The sequence below is a fragment of the Hermetia illucens genome, chromosome 1 (assembly GCF_905115235.1).
Source record: "Hermetia illucens chromosome 1, iHerIll2.2.curated.20191125, whole genome shotgun sequence".
Classification (NCBI taxonomy): Eukaryota; Metazoa; Arthropoda; class Insecta; order Diptera; family Stratiomyidae; genus Hermetia; species Hermetia illucens.
This window is the reverse complement of record NC_051849.1, coordinates 200,754,757-200,775,253: the sequence shown is the minus strand read 5'-3', so window position 1 is coordinate 200,775,253 and position 20,497 is coordinate 200,754,757. Positions and strand designations below refer to the sequence as shown.

The following is a 20,497-nucleotide window of genomic DNA, read 5'->3' as shown; positions in this document are numbered from 1 at the left end:
AGATGGCGCAGCCGAGGCTCCCGATCCCTTATTGAATAATTTGATAATAGGAACAGCTGGTTGCGTTCACTGTCAACGCTACTTGACGTTTACAGCCTAGTTGAGTGTTTACCAAACGTTTTCGGTGAAAGTAGTCTGCACCCTCCTCGTTGTTTCTTTTTACTATTTCACACTACCCAAAGAACCCTTAAATAAACAATCAAAATGTCTTATATGCTACCGCATTTGCACAATGGCTGGCAGGTGGATCAAGCCATCCTTTCGGAGGAGGATAGAGTTGTGGTAAGTTTCGGGGGCTCCTCGAAAATTCTAGAAATAAATGCCTTGCACCAGTCAAAGACTGATGAATTTCCAAGCGCAGGCACTCAGCTATCTTCACAGCAAAAACTAATTCATACAAACCCAGAATAACTTACAAGCCCACCCATTTTCTTCTTAACCCACAATCTGCCGCTCTAATCATTACCTTTTCCCTCCAGGTCATTCGTTTCGGCCACGATTGGGACCCTGCCTGCATGAAAATGGACGAAGTGCTCTACAGCATAGCTGAGAAAGTAAAGAACTTCGCCGTGATCTACTTGGTTGACATCACAGAGGTTCCGGACTTCAACAAAATGTACGAATTGTACGATCCCTGCACGGTTATGTTCTTCTTCCGGAATAAACACATCATGATCGATTTGGGGACGGGTAACAACAACAAGATCAATTGGCCGCTCGAGGACAAGCAGGAGATGATCGATATTGTAGAAACGGTGTACAGGGGAGCGCGCAAGGGACGCGGTCTTGTGGTGTCGCCTAAGGATTACTCCACGAAATATAGATATTAAGTTGCGACTGACTAGATTTCTTGTAATTTTACTATTTAAGGGCGAATAAAATTATTTTAATGTAAATGAATATTATTTCTGTCATTTGTGAGATGCTCAAGGGGAGCAATGCAGGACACTGACGCCGGATGCAGCTCTATGGGAGCCATTGCCCTCTTGAGGGTTTATATGTAGCTCTCCAGGAGCCAAGGCTCTTCTCTAATAACATCTAAGGGAGATGATAGCTACAATATGTACGAGGTGAGGGCTCTATCAATAGAACTAAATATTCATGGAATTTTGGTTGTGGCGTGTTCAACATACAAAAAGATTTCCAGGGGACCGCTCGCATCTGATTGCTGAATATCCGCTTAGATAAGGGTAAGCTTCACCAATTCTTGTGTCATCAAAATCCGACGAATTCTATTAACATTGGGTGGTGATCAAGAAAGAGGAACCCCAGGTGAAAAGCCAACTTTTTCTGCTCCGAACAAATGTAGAGTGCCTGGAGGCTATGGAAAATGCCATGAAGTGCGGTTTGGAGTCAAGAACGCAAACGCAGGAGTAATCGAGCTGGTATCATTTCAGTTTGTTCTACAGCACTAGGGACACAGATCAGTTCAGACATAGAGCATGTATCCTCGCCAGGAAAAACCTGTGCATCTTTTTGTGTCTGAATCTGAGTTCCAGTATCTGAACCGAGGTCAAACCGGAGTAGGCAGGGTCGAAGGACGTCGAAGGAGAAGAACAAAATATCTGACATCCATCATCGGCAAAGAAAAGGCTCCTGTGGATAGACTGTGACGTCAATACGAGACATACTCTTGGGGGGAGGCTCGGAAATCAACAAAACAGTTGAATTTGTTATTAACACAAACATATCGGTGTGTAACAGGTACAGTACATCAACTTTCCATTTCCTCAGCTCAGAGACCAGTGAGGATTGAGAGGAAGTCCTTGATACCATCTTAGTTAGTTAGTTTAGTTTACTGGGGGGAGCCGTACCTCCGAGCACTTAGACGATTGTTAGGCCCATTCTACTATCCCCGTAAATCGCCTATTCAATGGCTGCCGGCCTATTGCGTTCGCAGGTTTTAGGGAATCTGAGAACATTCTCCAGAGGCACAGACTGTGCTGATTCTTCATTGAAGAAAACCTTGCCAAGGTGTCTTTGCCTGAAATCCGGAAACCGGGTAGCTGCATAAAAAGTGCAGGGCCGTCTCTTCCTCCTCCTCACATTGGCTGCACATAGCCGAAACCGCAACCCCAATTTTTTTCACTCCATATCATAGTTTAAGGAGCAGTATCCCTTTAAAAGCGCTACTAGGTTTTTCATGTTCTTAAGGGACAACAAAAATGCCGCTCTGGCGACCTCAGGTTCTTTCACAAAGATTTTCGCCTGCCGGAAAGAATTTAAATTTCTCCACTCGGCTCCGTGAATCCTTGCAATTTCACTCTTCAGAATAGACTGGACAGTGGATGGCCGAGTTCCAAAAGCTTGTTCTCACCCCACTATTGTGGATCCAGGCCCTCGGCGAGCCAAACTGTCGCGATGTTTGAGTGCCCGGGCACCCACATCAGGAATGTTTCGTTCAGTCAGCCAAGTTTCAGCAGCACCTGATGACATCTCCACACCAACTGACTCGATATGTCGGTGTTGTTTAGTGCTAATAATGCTGTCTGACTGTCGGGACAGATTCGAATGGTGCGACCTCTCCATTTTTGTCACAGACATTCTTCTGATGCCAATGAAATGGCATATATCTTCGCCCGGAATATGGTCCTCATTTTTCCAAGAGTTCGGGCCAGTTCCCCGAGAACACCCCTGCGCCCGATCCGCCTTCCATGTCTGATCCGTCGGTAAAGATTATTGAGTCTGTAATCTGAAAAGACTCCTGACCATTTATCGACCATTCTTCTCTTTTGGTGGTTACGACAGTTTATGTCTTTTCAAAGACGAAACGAGACCATATGATCGGCCGGCATCAGAGCTACCGGATGTTTGTCAAGGAATTTCCAAATAGACGCATGACCGTATGATTGGCCGCCTTTCCACGCTCCAATGGTATCGAGTCTATATGCGTCGTTAGCTGCTTCCCGTTTCACCTCCAAGTGAACGGGGGGGTAGATTTAGGATAGCTTTAAGTGCCGCAGTTGGCGTAGTACTCATTGCTCCAGTAATACTTAGGCAGCCAAGCCTCTGAATCTGTGTTAGCTTCCTGTTGTTAGCAAAGTTCAGTCTCGGCCACCAGACGATGCATGCGTAGGTCAAAATGGGTTTTATTATGGATGTATACATCCAATGTATCCGTTTTGGTGAATGTCCCCATGTCTTACCTATCACATTCCTACCACCAGAGCAATCTGCAGGATTTCTGATATTGTTCTTGCATATGGTGCTTCCTCGTTAACTTGGGTAGCGTACAGCTGCTCCACCTGACATTCCTAGCGAACATAACTAGTCCAGTCTTCCTAACGTTCACCGTGAGTCCATTGCGGAGGCAAGCTTGCCGGTAATTATTACGGCTAAATCGTGCGCAAATGCTTGTGCAAAGACCTTTGTGCCCTCCAAGAGTCATAGCAGGGTATCCATTACTAGGGGCCATAACAGCAGAGAGAGAACCCCTCCCTGTGGGCAGCCCCTAAGACATCTTGGCTGAGCAGACTTCTGGCCGACCAATATGTGGATTTTTCTCCACTCTAGCATGCAGGATCCAACTGATTAACAGTAGTTCGATTCCATGCTGTCTTCCTGCATAATGAAGGCATAATTGAAAGCACCTTCGATGTACATGATTGCGCCTAAGGCGTATTCTTTTCCGGACATCGCCTTTTCAATTTTTGCCGTGAGTTCATGGAGAAGAGTCTCCGTGGATTTGCCTTCGGAATGTGTATCCCTTATGAACCGATCTACTAGTCTTTCTAGTCCTTTTAGTAGAAAGAACGTTAGACTGATCGGTCGGAAGCTTTTTGCATCTGTGTAGGTGAGTTTCGCTGGTTTGGTAATGAATAACACGTTCACATCACGCCAGTTAATTGGAATATAAGCGTGTGCTAGGCATGTGCTATATATATTCCAAATATGTAAACCCAAGGCATCCATTCCCTTAATTTCTAGCGCAGGAATGATGCTATCCGGACCTGCAGACTTGTATCTGTGGAACGAGTTAAATGCCCATTTTACTCGCTCCAGTGATACTACTTTGCATGCCAAATTCCAGTGTCTCGGTTGAGGGCTGTGTGCACCTGTCGGCCCGGAGATTAGATTGGATGCTGCATGGGAAGTGCACTTCAAGCAAATGGTTTGTCGTTTTTTCACCGCTTTCTATGTACCTCCCGTTCTGTAAACGTAAATAAACCAGCTTCTGGCTACGTTCTTTAATAAGAATCCATTCCAACTTTGAGGCTGCCTGAAGAGAGTTAGTCTCTTCCCAAAAGCGCTTCTTTTTTAAAGCGATTCCAGCCAGCGGAAGAATTATACTTCAGAGCACGATTGAGGAGCATTCTTGCTGTTCTCGCCTGTTTTGCCAAATCCGAGTTCCCCCATGGTGTTTTACGCTTCTTTGACGTTTTGAGTGGACAGCTTTCTTCGAAAGCTTCCCTCGTGCTAGTTAGGATCATCTGGGTTGTCTTCTCAATTCCAACAATGGATTTGATGCGCTTCCCAGGGATCGTGACTCGGGCGCTCAGTTCTGTTTTATACATCGCCCAATCTGCCTTCCGCGGATTCCAAAATGGAGTGGGTGGAGGTGGATACATGCCCATTACAAAAACAATGCGTCTGTGATCTAAGAGTGTGATATCGTTTGATACTCTTCACTCTCTGACCAGAGCCGCAATGACAGGGGTTGCCAACGTGATGTCGATGACCTCTTGCCCGACCACTTTGAAGAAAGTGGGTTCATTGTCAAAATTAAGGATCTGCAAATCGGTTCCTACTAGATACTCCAGTAGTTTCAATCCTCTTGCATTGATGTTGGAACTTACCCAGCATTTGTGATGAGCGTTGACATCACATCCTGTTAATACCCCCATGTCTTTACTTTTGGCATTTTGGATAGCTCTGAATGTTTCATTGGAAATTTCTTCTGCATCATAGGGAATATGGAGAGCACCATAGTATTTCTTTATCTCCATGTTGACTTTTATGGTTAGTTTAGCCGATGTGGTGTCGCCATAGGTCATTAACCAAATTAGCCTGGAAGACTTTTGAGACTACCATACAGGAGCGGGGTCAATCACTGATATCATCCTACTAACCGACAATGAGACTTTCAGGATGCACACCTAAAGAGTATCAAACCAGAGATCCAGCACAAATTGCAGCTGGATAATGCAAGTCTCTCTGCAGAGATCTCTTATCGTTTCAAAACCACAAAAGGATTGACTGGAGAAAATTTTGTCAAGTTATCAAGAACAAACCCTTTCTGAGGATCTGTCGAACTTTCGGAAACTCACCAGAGATTTTTTTGTTGAGGATGCAAGGAGGCCACTTGAAGACACCGGACCACTTGAGAAGCAGCTTAGCTCCTCTCTTTTTCAGTTAAACATCCAAGTTTAAAAAAAAAATTAAGTTGCATCTAATGAGTTGCCTCTGTCTTCGGCAAAATCGTCATTTAACCTTTTTTTTAAAAAAACTTAGGTGTTTAACTCAAAAAGAGGGGCCCGTGGATCGAAAGAGTGGAAGTAAGCTGCTTTCCAAGTGATCCGATCCGCCATCAAGTGGATGCGGTCTCAGGACTCCCTGCATCCTCAGTAAAAAATTCACTCTCGCCTAGTTTAGGTCTGAGCATACGACGGATGTCACTTCAGTATAATTCGCACTCATGTTGTGTTTGCGATTATATATAAATGAAGCGATTGCGAGCCGTTGCCACTTTCGGTCATGCTGCTCCCAGGGCGGAAGTGAGGTAAACTACAATACATTAGTATTAAAAACGAAATCAAAGTTAACCATTTTATAAACTAACGAAAAAGCAGACACATTTAAACACCAAATATCATTGACTTCACCGCACCTGGCAAAAATTTCCTAAAACCAAGTGTTTTGTCCAATGTTTTTCTTTTTTTTTTTTGACAATTTTAAGCAGTTTGGAATTAAGGTACATAATTTGAGGATATCACCATCATCAACGGTTCAACAACCGGTAGCCGGTCTAGGCATGCTTTAATAAGGAACTCCAGATATGCCGGTTTTGCGCCGAGGACCACTAATTCGATATCTCTAAAAGCTGTCTGGCGTCCTGCCAGGATTTGCCTCGTCTTCTTTTTCTACCATAGATATTGCCCTTATAGACTTTCCGGGCTGGATCATCCTCATCCATACGGATTAAGCGACCCACCCACCGTAACCTATTGAGCCGGATTTTATCCACAATCTGATGGTCATGGTATCGCTCATAAATTTCGTCGTTATGTAGGCTACGGAATCGTGCATCCTCATGTAGGGTGCCAAAAATTCTTCGGAGGATTCTTCTCTCGAACGCGGCCAAGAGTTCGCAATTTTTCTTGCTAAGAACCAAACTCTCCGAGGAATACATGAGGATCATTGCCTTGTCCAGTAAAAGTTTTGACCCTATGATGAGACATGTTGAGCGGAACAGTAAGCTGAAATAGGCTCTGTTGGTTGACAACAACCGTGCGCTGATTTCATTATCGTAGCTGTTATCGGTTGTGATTTTCGACACTAGATAGGAGAAATTATCAACGGTCTCAAAGTTGTAGTCCCCTACCTTTATTCTTCCCGTTTGACCAGTGCGGTGTGATGTTGTTGGTTGGTTGGTTTTCAGTGCTTTTGTCTTGTCTTCATTGATGTGCAGCTCGAGATCTCGCGCCGCCTGCTCGATCTGGATGAAGACAATTTGTACATCTCGGGTTGTTCTTCCCATGATGTCTATATCGTCAGGATAGGCCAGTAATTGGGAGGACTTAAAGATGATCGTACCCCTCGCATTTACCTCAGCATCACTTTTTCTAGGGCCAGGTAAAAGAGGACGTATGATAGGGCATCTACTTGTCTTAGAGCATTTGTGATGTTGAATGGTCTCGAGAGTGATCCTGCTGCTTTTATCTGGTCTCGCATATTGGTCAGGGTCAGCCTGTCAGTCTTATCAATTTCGTCGGGATACCGAACTGTCTCATGGCCGTGCACAGTTTTACCCTCACTTTGCTGCCATAGGCGGCCTTGAAGTCGATGAAAAGGGGATGCAACCGATGTCCATATTCCAACAGTTTTTCCATCGCTTGCCGCAGAGTGAAAATTTGATCTGCTGCTGATTTGCCTGGAGTGAAGCCTCTTTGATATGGACTAATGATGTTCTGGGCGTATGGAGCTATCCGACCTAGCAAGATAGCGGAAAATATTTTATAAATGGTACTTAGCAACGTGATATCTTTATAATTGATTCGCTGTCCCACACCTTGAGCATGCACGTGTCTGCTATCCTTAAATAAAATCTATAGTTAAACAGAAATGAGGCCTCGAATGAGATCGTTGGCAACGTACCGTGACTGTTGGAACTTACAAATGGATTTATAGCATAGGGAATTGAAGGCTCTTATTGCTATTGCAAGTGGGAACTGCAGGACATCTTGGGACTTGTAGTGTAGCATGTGGCGTTGCGCTGGTCAGTCAGATTGCCACAAATAATATTGATTTAGGTGTTAGCAGGTGATTAAAAAACTAGCGCTGAAGAAGGACACATGTTGGGTCTGAAACACGTGTTTGCTACCTTTAAATAAATATACTTCTATAGTTAAATTGAGAACTATAGTAGACAAAGGAAATATTTTTATAAAACTTGAATTAGCAGGTCTTTGCAAGTCTTTTGATGGTTCTGTGAGGGACATTAACTACAATGATGAGTAGCTTCAGGAGTAGAGGGAATATTTCACCCCAATTCTCAACCGTTTAATGTCTAGTGAAGTGTCACCTCTCGACCATCAATGCTCTCAAGCAAGGTAAAGTCATTGGGCTTGACGATCTCCCTGCGGAACTGGTTGCATATGCGGCTCTGGATTTGGAGAAAGAGGCAAGCAGAGTCAGAATCAACGTAACCTCTAACAAAACCAAGATTCTCAGTCTGACTGGTCATCGCAATCTTTATATGCAAATAAGAGCACTAGATCCGCCTTATATGTTTCATCGTTATCAAACTTCAGATCAAGCTGAGGCTGTCCCCCGTCATTTTTTTCTCTGTGCTGTTATACTGGAGCAGCACATGGAAAGTGACCACCACTGTTATTCGAAAGCTCTAACATAGCGGGAACCAAAGGCAGCGCTTCCTCAAAGATGCATCTATGATTAATGACAATGGATGGATGGACAATGGATCAGTGACGGAATTGTGCTTTTAAATTCTTCTGTAGGAAGGTTGGTGAGAGCAAATACACGTTTCTGGTTTTGGGGCATGAGCTTTTTGAAAAATGTTGGTTTGATCTGAGTCATTTATTCTTGGGCAGCTAAACGAGTGTGTCCGAATGGTTCAAGTGGTTAGAGTGCTGGGCTATTGTAGCGGAAGATCGCGATACAAATCTCACTGGGGGAATACATCCACACCTCTCGAGGCAGTAGTCAATCATGTGTCCATTTTCCGTTGGGAAGCTAATCTTTGCAGTGTCATCGGGGTACCCTCAATAAAATCTCAAACGAAGAGCTATATGTGGTTGCAGGCCAGATACAGGTAGACGTATTAATTAGAGAGTAGAAGTGCAGCCAAACTTTAAGAAAGAGAATAACTACATTGATGGCTTCGCCATGCACTGGAATCCAGTATCCCAGAGTTGTCGACGAGTGAGCCGTTCATGATGTACCTATTTGACGCAGAACAGTAGAAGAAGAGTATGGGATTCTCGGGAAGACCTAGAGGGAGCTGAAGAAGAAATTTTCACGAATCGGTAACGATGAAGCCTAGTGAGTTGGACGCGGTATGTCCCATCAAGGGAATATTAGAGACGATACACATACATACTACTGTCATCAAAAAGTAAGGTGAATTTTTTCATAAATTGTAAATTCTTTATCTATTCTTCCAAATCAATTTCACTCCATTCAAAGTAATCCCCATCCGATAAAACGCACTTTTGCCAACGTTTTTTCCAGTCCTAGAAACAATGGGAACGGCCTTTTTTTGGTATAGCCTTTTAGACCTTTTTCGATTCGGTTTTTATCTTCTCAATCGTGTCAAAATGGCCTTTTGAGTTTGCTGAATAGCCAGAAGTCGCACGGAGTCTCGTCTTCAGTAATAATGCATTTCAAGTGGTCCTCATAGTCAGAAAGCAAAGTTTCGCACACATCAACGCGACGCTTTTTTTCCAAAAAATTGAGCGATTTTGGCACCAATCGAGACTTAACGCGTTTGAGACACAAAACATCCATCACAATTGTTTAGGCTTAGCCAAATGATATTCTAACACTATCAACGAGGTCTCTAATTGTCAATCGACGATTTCCAAGCACCAAATCTTTGATTTTTTGGACGTCGGTAGATGTTGATGGTCGTCCAGAGCGCGGTTCGTTTTCAACGCGTTCTCGGCTCGTTTTGAACTCGTTGTACCACTAATAAACATTTTTTGGCCATAGTTTGATCATAAAAGGCCTTCCGCAACATTTCCAACGTGTTCGCATAAGAATATTCGTTCCGCAATCAAAATTTGATGCAAGTTCTTTGCTCAATAAAATCACCCATTGTAGAAATCGAAAAATTTACTTTTGGTTTTTTACAAAAACACATGTAACTCGGAGATAATTAAACCTTTTGACAAACAGACGCCTGGCGAAGGTTATAGACAGTCCTACCAACCTGGAAAAAAAAAATACTTGCCTTCCTAATGCCCGGGAGTTTTAAATGACCATTTCATCTTACTTTTCGATCACAGTAGTATATGTTGATGTTAAATAACACCGTTCAAGTAACGAAGTTAATAATGCGATGCTCGGCTAATTGTCCATCAACAGAAAATTTTAGTCGTTATCTAAATCTAGATCGAAGATTACTGTAATTGGTAAATTTTTTGTGCAAAATATGAAATTGCTGAGATTGTACAAAGATACTATGTGCATGCAGAGATACTATCGATTAAGATGACAAAAGGAAGAGAAGGTTCAGCAAAGCGATTCTTATAATGGATGTTCCAGTCAAATTTAAGTAGAAGTTGCATCATTAATGGCTCCCAGAGAAGCTACAAAAGCATGAGATACATAAGATACATCCATTATGCCAGCGGAATCCACTAGAGCGCAACAATTTTCTTACGCTTAATTGTCGGTAGCCTCCTAACATTAAGCACGACCTTGCACCAGCCACTTTGCATTTGCATTCATGTTTTATGAACCCAGATGAACTCCCATTGGGATAAGAGTGCAGTGGATCAAAAGGTTTCCACGAACCCATAAATTACGACTTCTTTGCAATTTCTCGGTGGTTTTTCAGAGGCGTTTTTCGGACTTTGCAAAATGCAAGCGATCTTCTATTGCACAAATTTGGATTAAGATTGGCGCAAGCTTGCATTCAAAAATTATAACGTTCGGCTGCTGTGGAGTAAGTACGTCTGAGACTTGCGCTAAGTTTAAGTGGAGTAAGTGAGTTTGCCGCTTTTTTCCGTTTACAAACACACTTGGCTCAGGAGCAAAAAAATCTTGGCACAATTTTAACGCAATTATTATTATTATTGTGCGGAGTATAAAGTGCATGAGGCCGACAAATGTTTTTTCGGTTGGTTGGCGATTTGGTGTTGTTTGGAACATGAAAGTAAAAGTGATTCTCGCTTTTTAGAAAAAATTATGATCTTGGTCCATCTGACGATGGGTTGCCGACTTCCGATTAATGTGAGAATAATGGAGAAAACAGGGGACTTGTGACTTAATGCTTTCATGCTTTGGATGATTTAAATAATTCAAAGTTTTTTTTTAAATTGTATCTTTTGGGAGAGTAGAAACCAACAAAAAATTTTCAAATCTTCTAGCTAAGGTTAAGATATAGGTATTCTTTACCAATGCTGTAGAATACATTCTCTACAAAGTAAAATTATTATTTGGTGTAAAACAAAACCTTATTAAAATCGGTTTACTATTTGTCTGTCTGCTGTCACACGCATTTTTCTCGTAAACCATTTTAAGGAATGCCACCAAATTTGGTGGAAAGGTGCGAACTGTGAACGCTCACACACACACAGAGTGAATTATATTATTCTAGGTCGAACTTAAGGGGGTTTCCATATCTGCAGAAGGGGGGTGCAAATTTTTGTTTGACCAAATATAGTCATGTGGGGTATCAAATGAAAGGTCTCGACTAGTACTTTCCGATGTCGGTCCTAGTTTTGACATCTGTTGGAAAAATGGGGAGTGTGGGGGTCGACAGTTTCTTTCACGGACCCATTCTTAGAAACTACCCAACCGAAAAATCTGAAAAAAATTGGGAGGCAGCCACTATATGGTGCCCAGGCTCCGAAATATCCGCCATACCGATACCTGTTCCAATGAAGTTATTAATAGCATATTATTATAATTTTTAGCATTGGACTGCAAAACCCCTTAGCACCACGAAAATTTGCGGCAATGTAGACTATGACATATAGCATGATCCTGCCAAGTTTGGTGGAAATCTCACTATTACTAACAAATTTATAATAGGTCGAAGTTGTGGCTTCTGTGCAAATCCAAGACTTTGAATGTCAGTATCACGCGAAAGTGGGTATTCTCACATGAAATATGTATATATTACGTGGTAGAATCTAATTAACAAATGTCCACTCAAATATTTTTATATAAGAAACACGCTACACCTTTCATACCTGAAGCGTTCAGTTTCCGATTTCCCGACTTGTTTTTTAATCAGCTGACACTAAACTTTCAAAAGCAGGCTTGTTGCTAAAAGCTTAAGCTGGAAAGTTACTTTTCCTGCATACTTCTTTATCTGGAATGAGGTTTCCTTCCGTATTGATTTTTACGTACGGACATCGGTGATTATTCGTAGTACCTTAGACTGGCTCTTTGTAGTAACCCGCCATTGATTATCCATGCCGCACCCTTTTGTACCCGGGTTCTAGTTTAGAGTTTCACATGCAGCGATTTGGTCCTGATGTTTTTCCTGCATGTTAGTCGCCTATTCAGGTTCACAGTGAGATACTCTGCCTCGATATGTTGGGGGATTATCGCACCATTAACCGTGACCTTAACGTAGTTCTAAGCGAAAATGAAGTGATAATACGAGGTTAGATAATTAAGTAATGAGACTGTAAACCTGTAAACCTGCAACCTTCAAATTCCCTTCCCCTTTCCTGCCATCCTTCCCCTCTCCATTGCTCTAGCTTGTCTAGTTCGCCTGCTGTGTCGTGTTGAGTAGACATGTGTTGGTGGTGCTCGTCACGAAAATGGAGAAACGAAATCTAGAGCAACGCGTCGCGATAAAATTTTACGCCAGATTGGGCGAAAAAGCTTCGGAAAGGTACGCTAAAATTGTAAAAGTGCATGGTGATAGTGCTCTTATTCGTGCCCATGTGTTTCGATGGCATAACCGTGAAACCGTCAGACAAATTTTAACAGCCGCGAAGATGGTTTCAAAGAACCTTTCTGAGGAGCAAAACCAGCATCGAATGACCGTGGCAGAAGACTGTTTGGAACAAGTGGAAAACGATCCCACGCTGCTTGATCGGGTTATTACAGGGCAGACGCGGAAACCAAACGCCAAAGCTCACAATGGTTGCCTTCGCACACCCCCTGCCGAAGAAAAGCTCTTATGAGCAAGTCGAAGCTGAAAACGATGATTATTACCTTTTTTGATAGCCGTGGAATCGTCCACAAAGAATTTGTTCCACTGGGGCAAACCGTAAATCAAGTTTACTATCGCGCAACAGGGTGCGCCTAGACATCGCTCGTAACTGGATTCTTCATCACGACAACGCGTTGTGCCACACCGCCCTCAGCGTGTTCCAGTATTTAGCCTCTAAAGGGATCGCCGCGTTGCAACAGCCGCCTTATTCGCCCGATATTTTTTATTATCGTTTTGTTATTTGACTGACTCTTAACAAACGATGTCAAACATACTATTGGGGGTTTTTAATGAAAAAATCGGAAACGAAAGCTCGTATCGGGGAACCACTGGAGGACAAAACCTTCATGACGAATGCAATCATAATGGTCAACGATTAATTGACTTTGCTAACAAGTAAGTTCTACACGGTCCCTGCACCGGCCCAGTCGCAAACAGTCCTGGAAATCACCAGATGCATATAACGTCGAAATAAATTGACCACGTTCAGTGTATTGGATGCAAGATCCTATCGAGGAGCAAACTGCAGTTCAGACCATTACTTGGTGAAGGCAACATATCGGTGCAGAATTTTCTCAGTGTACCAATCGGGAATCAGCCTTACCAAAATCTTCGCGGCTGAAAAAGTCCTGAGCGATGCTACGGTGCAGGCATATAAAGCCGCCCTGGAGGAAAAACTATCACCTATGTTACACGACATCAGCAACACAGATGTATACGTGTTCTGGGGAGAACTTAAAGGCACCATCAAGGAAGTCCCATAGAGGGACGAATGCGAATTGATTGTTTTGACGATGAATGTAGAATATCATTTGCCGTAAAGAATGAAACCTACAGACAATATATACAACTTACAACCAGAGCCAAAAAAGAAGCCACGAGAAGTTGGTGAACATTAATGAAAACCTGGCTAACAGAAACACCAGACAAACATATAGACTAGTGAACATAATTAAGAACAGAAATAAACCCAGGACTAGTCTCCGCAAGGATAAAAATGGAAACATCATCAGCGATGCTGACAGCGTCAATAACAATGGGCGTCCTATTTTGAAGGGCTTCTAAATCCGACACCTGGCGCAAGTAGCCTAAGTCGATGGCGGTATTGGTAATCTGGGCCCCACTCATATCTTTCGACGGAAGAAGAAGTCCATTTCATCGTCCAGTCACTGAAATCAAACAAAGCGCCGGGTGTGGACGAGATTCTAGCCAAGCTGTTAAAATCCAGGTCTACTAATTACGATACAGCAACTACTGCGAATTTGGCAAGAGATCCGAAACGACTGGCGCAGGAGCATTATATGTTCCATCTACAAAAAGAGAGATAGATTGCGTTGTGAAAACTACATAACCATTTTACTGTTCCGTTCGTCCTATAAAATACGGACGAATATTTTTGGAGAGTAGACTCATTGGCTAGTACCAAGGCGGTTCCAGATCGGGTCGCTCCACAGCTTTTTATGGTTAAACTAATCCTGCAAAAGCGCTGGGAATATAAGGTGACGTGTACCAAATCTTTATCGACTTCAAGTAGGCATACGACAGTATAGATTGTGGAGTACCGTACAACCTAATACTGAAATTTGGTACACCAGCTAAATTAGTACGACTGACGAAGGTGACTATGACCAATCCCATCTCACAGGTCAGGATCCAGAACAGGTTGACTGATCTTTTTGAAACATGTACTGATTTGAAGCAGGTTGATGGACTGGCGCCAACGCTTCTCAACCTAGTACTCGAGTACGCTATCCGAGCAATGGATACCAATAACCAGCGGGATGCTACTTATTAAGTCGACACAATTGTTAGCAGATGACATCAACATCATGTTCTGAAAGCTGACCGGCGCAGGGGAACTTCTCCATACTCTTGAATTTGCTGCGAAAATAGTTGGACTGCGCATCAATGAGGACAAAACGAAAAAAAATATTCAATCAAGAAGTAGGATGCCAGCTCATTCGAGCATCAACATAGGGGACCTCAACAGCGAATTCATAGGCAGTTTTATATATCTGGGTAGCAGCCTATCAGAGGACACCAATCAGACTGACAAGGTCGAGCGACGGATACATCATCATCATCATCAACGGCGCAACAACCGGTATCCGGTCTAGGCCTGCCTTAATAAGGAACTTCAGACATCCCGGTTTTGCGCCGAGGTCCACCAATTCGATATCCCTAAAAGCTGTCTGGCGTCCTGGCCCACACCATCGCTCCATCTTAGGCAGGGTCTGCCTCGTCTTCTTTTTCTACCATAGATATTGCCCTTATAGACTTTCCGGGTGGGATCATCCTCATCCATACGGATTAAGTGACCCGCCCACCGTAACCTATTGAGCCGGATTTTATCCACAACCGGACGGTCATGGTATCGCTCATAGATTTCGTCATTGTGTAGGCTACGGAATCGTCCATCCTCATGTAGGGGGTCAAAAATTCTTCGGAGGATTCTTCTCTCGAACGCGGCCAAGAGTTCGCAATTTTTCTTGCTAAGAACCCAAGTTTCCGAGGAATACATGAGGACTGGCAAGATCATAGTCTTGTACAGTAAGAGCTTTGACCCTACGGTGAGACGTTTCAACCCGAGCGACGGATACAGGAAACCAATAAAACTTTCTTTTCGGTCCTTGCCATAATGAAATCGGAGCATGTACATAGAAACACGAAGCTCCGCGTATACAAAACAATCGTACGATCAGTGCGGCGTGCGAAATCTGGAACGTAATCCATGTCTCCAAAAATTTCGGCGAATTTTCGGAGCAGTTCGTGATCGTTATGGATGGCGCATCGGGTACAACCATGAGTTGTATGAACTATATGACGAGTTAGAAGTGTCGAAATTCGTTAAATTACAACGCCTTCAGTAGGCAGGGCATGTCCAACGAATGAGCGGCAATGGCATCCCTAATAAGGTTTTGAACGGACGCCGTATCGACGAAGCGAGACTACGAGGAAAACCCAGAGCACGGTGGGAGAGCACAATATAAACGGATGCCGAGTAACTGCTGGGCTTCCAAGATTCGAGGACTTGGTTACATGATAGAGATAATTGGAGAACAACGATCCAAACTGAATAAGGCAGCCCATCCCCTCCAAACCTGAATAATGTTTGACGGGTTACCAAAATGTGTGTGCTCGCATTATCGTTATGGAAGCCAACGCTTTTACGATTGGTCAGCTTAGGGTGTTTCTGAATGAGATAGATGTGTGCAAACTGTTCAATTGCTGACAATATTTTCGGAATTAGTCATGCGCTTCCATAGTAGGAGTTAAAAGAACAACATACCCTTCCAATCCCACTTTTTGAGAACATAACGAACCTTTGATGAAATTTTGTTTAAGAAGTCGTTTGAGGAGGATGATTACATCGGGATCAATACCGTTTGCTTTGCGAATAATGAATGAATAATATCATACCGGATGCGTGAGGACTCAATAGGTATAACCGTTTCTGAGAGAAGTGCATGTGTCAGACGAATAGATGGACGGACAGATTGTTAATCAATTTTCATAAGGCTCCTGCAAAATCTTAAAAAGTTGTCAAAGTAAAAAATTCATGGGTGAAAGCTTCAGAGAGGCTGACAAAACTAGCTTTTTATGAAGTATTTTTCTTTTAGTTTTTAATCATCAGAGATTACAGTCTGCATGGAGGTGTAACACTTAGGCCTCTCAAGGAGTAGGTCTCAGTATTATTATAACATTCACTATTAATCTAATGCATTTTTACTACATTGAGATAATGACTTCCCTCGGCTTATGTTCTTCGTCAATAGTGACTAGGGTGCTCAGAATGCGTGCTTTATCTTGAGTGAGAGTTCTAGCATTCTAGGCTAAACATTTTGGGATTAAATGCGGTTAAAGTGTGGAACTCTGGAGTCCCCTTTTGTCTCTCTCTTTCTTGTAGCACTGTACTATTGTACTTCGGAAAACCTGCCAGAAGTAAGCGTGAATGAGGGACATTTCAATTGTGCAAGGTTATGTTCCAACGGTGACTTCACACAGTTGAAACCAGTCCAGGCGAGGCTCCCTAAAAGTGGCAGACTGCGAAGCCAGAGCGGTACTGATTTGGGCCTCGAGCGAGATACATAATTGATTATCTTGCTCGAGGCCTCCCCCTCGGAGAGCTTGGACCCCTCAATTTAACCCTGACTGTTTGTATGATCCAGCTGTTGTGGAATAGCAATTTTGATGAGCATTGACCAGCTAGTGCTGAAGGAGCATCGTAAGATTTGGCTGACTGCGGAATCATGTAAGCGTTTCAATAAAAATGAGGGAGTGAAGGCGCCCGACACAATCTCGAACGAAGAGCTGTACAGACATACTCACCAGGTATCGGTAGATACCTTGGTTAGAAGGTGGAATTGGCATTCGATAGGTCGCACTTTAAGAAAGGCAACAACTGCATTGCTGGCTATGCAATGCAATGGAATCCACTATTTCAGAGTGGCCGACGATTGGGTCGCACTAGAAACACATGGGCCAGAGCAGTTAAAGAGGATTGCAAGTTTCTCTTCTTGCAATTTGCCTTACAAATAGCTGCATTCAAGGGAGTTGCCCACTTCCATCTGGAAAAGTAAGCACGAAGTTATGCCCCTGCCTCTGATGTCACGAAGCAGGTACATCCACACCATGGTTGAATTAAGGGGACGCAATTTGGACATAGTAGTATCATATGCGCCGCTAGACGTTTTCCAGATCGGTTTTGGTTCAAGGCGATAATCTGAATGCCAGTGAATACATAGCGAACAGATTCGGTGCGTTTATTTTATTATTCTCCTAGAGATGAGATTTCAATACTAGTTTCACACGTAGTGGGGTGTCGGCCACACAGCATCCTTCAAATCACCAACTCGAGTATGGACTCTTTGCAGAATAACTAGCTACTAAAGATAGATTTCAGGTCATATTTTCGACATGAATGTGGCTGGTGGGTGGAAGGAAGGTGGTGAAAGTCGATGCGCATTTGGGGTAATCGAGATCGATGTTGTGGATATTGTTGACGTACTACATTCCATCAAGTTTTAAATGACAACCATATTTTATATAAGTAAATCAAGTTTGCCAGTTCGCACTTAGTACGAATGTCATTTTCGATTCCAAAACCATGTCTTTTAGCATCATTCAGTTGGTGTTCAGTGCTATATAAGGCCAAGGGGGGCCTAATGAATCCCTTTTAAAAATATTTCTCAGTTTACGAATGGACTGATAGTATGAGTGTTGCCAAAAACTTTACCCCCGAAGTAAGTTAAAAGTCTTGGCGTAATCGATACAGCAATTGAACAGATTTCTTTGGTCTCTCGTGGCCTCACCTACAATCACCGAGTGGATAATGAGTTGCTCTTTGTAATTGCTCAGCAGCCCATCTTACAAAATGTTGTAAGTCTGGAGGTGTATACAAATCCTTCCACGGACGCATTGACTGTATAGAGAGAAAGTAGGTAACCCCTGTAGTAAGGAACAGCGGAGGTTCCTCCTGCCTATCATACTAATGATCTGATTTACACCATGTGTCAACTGACAGTGTACATTGGTGAAGTTTTTCGATCTAGTTCAGGTTCTCTCTGGTTCTTTGAGCAATTTACGGCTCGTAGAACCTCTTCTTCTGTGACGTAGCGTGGTGAGTCTTCTTGATGGTCACCTACTGCTGAGCATCCTAAGTGAGTGGCCCCGAAAGGCTTCTGCAATATTATTATTTGCTTGCGTGACAGAAAACTGCCCTGCCAGGCTGCTGTTATGGGATTTGTTGAGTGATCTGAAGAAGCGTGCGTTGCTTTCTGTACCCGTCTGGGCTATTTTTCATTACCCCATCGCAACCGACTGCATATGACAAAAAGTTTCTGCTTTAGTGTGTCCAGAATTTCAATTATTGGTATTTCACGGGGGATAGCATCGACTCTGTAAACGCTTTGCATTTTATTTTTTACTATTCATCTGGCATTGCCAGTGCAGATAATCTAGGAATGTTCTGTCTTGGAGAATCGCGCTAGCATTCCTATCTGGTGCAACAGCACCACATATTACATCCCTCATATTCCAAACAAAAATCTGCACACTCTGTTTGGAATTCGTCCTACTCCTCAGCGAAGATTTCAGGTTGACGATCAAGAGTCCTTTGCCGTATACTGTGCTTGGTGGACTTGGGTATCAGCCTCTTGAACTAATGGACCGTTTCATTGAAAGTGAAATGGGCAAAAGTAACAATAAAAATGAAGAAAATAGATTTATAGACAAATGGACAGGAGACATATGGATTGTCTAAGGACTAAGAAAAACGTTAGGAGGTAAATGATGGGTAAAAAGTCTATTCAATCCTACACGCCAGAATAAACATCTCTTCAAATTAAGGAGTAATATGAGCGAAATTGACGAAGGTGTAATCGGGATTATATTTGCTTTTAATTAATTATACATATGTTAATCCATAATGCACATTTTATTACTTACAAAGTTGATCTGATTTACATATTGCACTCGTTTAAAAAAATCTGTAATCCGCAATGTTTATGCGCCTATTTCTGCAAATTGCTAAATATTTCACACCCAACAGATGATTTTAACTATCTCTAGGGAAATTATTACAATGAATTTCCAGTGATTTTTCAATTAAAGCATGAAGTTTTTAGGCCAGCATTTAATTAACCATAAGCGCTTTCCACTTGTCGATTCGACAACCCTGAACTAGAGTATGTACACAAACGTGTGCATTACTTGGATTTACCGGCATAAAAGAGCGGGAGTAGGTACCAGTATGCATGCACACCGGCAAAAAGCTGAATTTTTGATGTTGAAGGTTTCTATTGTGCAGAACAATCTTGAGAAGATGGTCGAACTATAAATACGATCGGCAAGATTTGTTTCAGCATCAGTTCCAAGATGAAGATCGTCGTTTGCGTTTTAGCTCTTACAGCAGTTGCATCTGCCGGATACCTTGGCGGAGGCGGTGGCGGCGGTGGCTACGGTGGTGGTGGCGGTGGCGGAGGAGGCTGGAAAGGAGGACTCGGAGGTGGTAGCTTTGGCGGTGGCGGTTATGGAGGCGGCGGCGGTGGCGGCGGCTGGAAAGGAGGACTTGGAGGATTCGGAGGTGGCGGCGGGGGCTACGGAGGCGGCGGTGGTGGCGGCTGGAAAGGAGGGCTCGGAGGATTCGGAGGTGGCGGCGGTGGCTACGGAGGTGGTGGCGGTGGAGGATGGAAAGGAGGACTCGGAGGAGGAAGTGGTGGATTAGGAGGAGGCTGGAAAGGAGGATTGGGAGGAGGTGGACTCGGCGGTGGTGGTGGATGGAAAGGTGGACTTGGCGGAGGATTCGGAGGTGGTTCCGGTGGAGGCTGGAAAGGAGGTCTAGGAGGAGGTTTCGGTGGAGGTTCCGGCGGCGGCTGGAAAGGAGGACTCGGAGGATTCGGCGGTGGTGGCGGCTACGGAGGAGGCTCCGGCGGCGGCTGGAAAGGAGGTTTGGGAGGATTTGGAGGTGGTGGTGGATACGGAGGCGGATCCGGAGGTGGATGGAAGGGAGGCCTAGGAGGAGGACTTGGAGGTGGTTATGCCAGTGGATGGAAAGGTTAAAACCACTTCATGGAACTGAGATATCTAGCAAATTGTTAATTTTTTCTATGAAATGTATAAGTATTACAAGTGAAAATCCAAAGCTAAAATTTGTCGTGATGTACCTGTTTCTTTTTGGAATAAAATCTTTTTTTATAAAATAATCATATTTATTGTTTTGAATTTGCATATAAAATTTTTCCCAGAGTATCTCCTCGCTAACTGGCTGGTAAACCTTTTCCACTCTTTCTTGCGTTGATTCACGCTAAGAAGCTGTTCGGTCCCCAGCTGGATCTGGCTGTTTTCTTAGTGAACCTAGGTGATATGGGGAGGAGTAGCTTTCAAGTTTCCTTCTCTGCGGTACCTGTTAGTTGGCGCGAT

General features: G+C 43.4%; 2 protein-coding genes across 2 annotated transcripts; both read left to right on the top strand.

Moving 5' to 3' along the window:
• The first annotated feature begins 65 nt into the window (after window positions 1-65).
• LOC119660301 (thioredoxin-like protein 4A) lies at window positions 66-900 on the top strand. Its single transcript, XM_038068777.1, has 2 exons — window positions 66-282; window positions 480-900. The coding sequence occupies exons 1-2, from the start codon at window positions 205-207 to the stop codon at window positions 828-830; spliced, it is 429 nt and encodes a 142-aa protein (XP_037924705.1). The 5' UTR covers window positions 66-204; the 3' UTR covers window positions 831-900.
• Window positions 901-19,453: 18,553 nt separating this feature from the next.
• LOC119647170 (glycine-rich cell wall structural protein-like) lies at window positions 19,454-20,137 on the top strand. Its single transcript, XM_038047979.1, has one exon. It carries the CDS (start codon window positions 19,454-19,456, stop codon window positions 20,135-20,137), a length of 684 nt encoding a protein of 227 aa, XP_037903907.1.
• The last annotated feature ends 360 nt before the right edge of the window (window positions 20,138-20,497 follow it).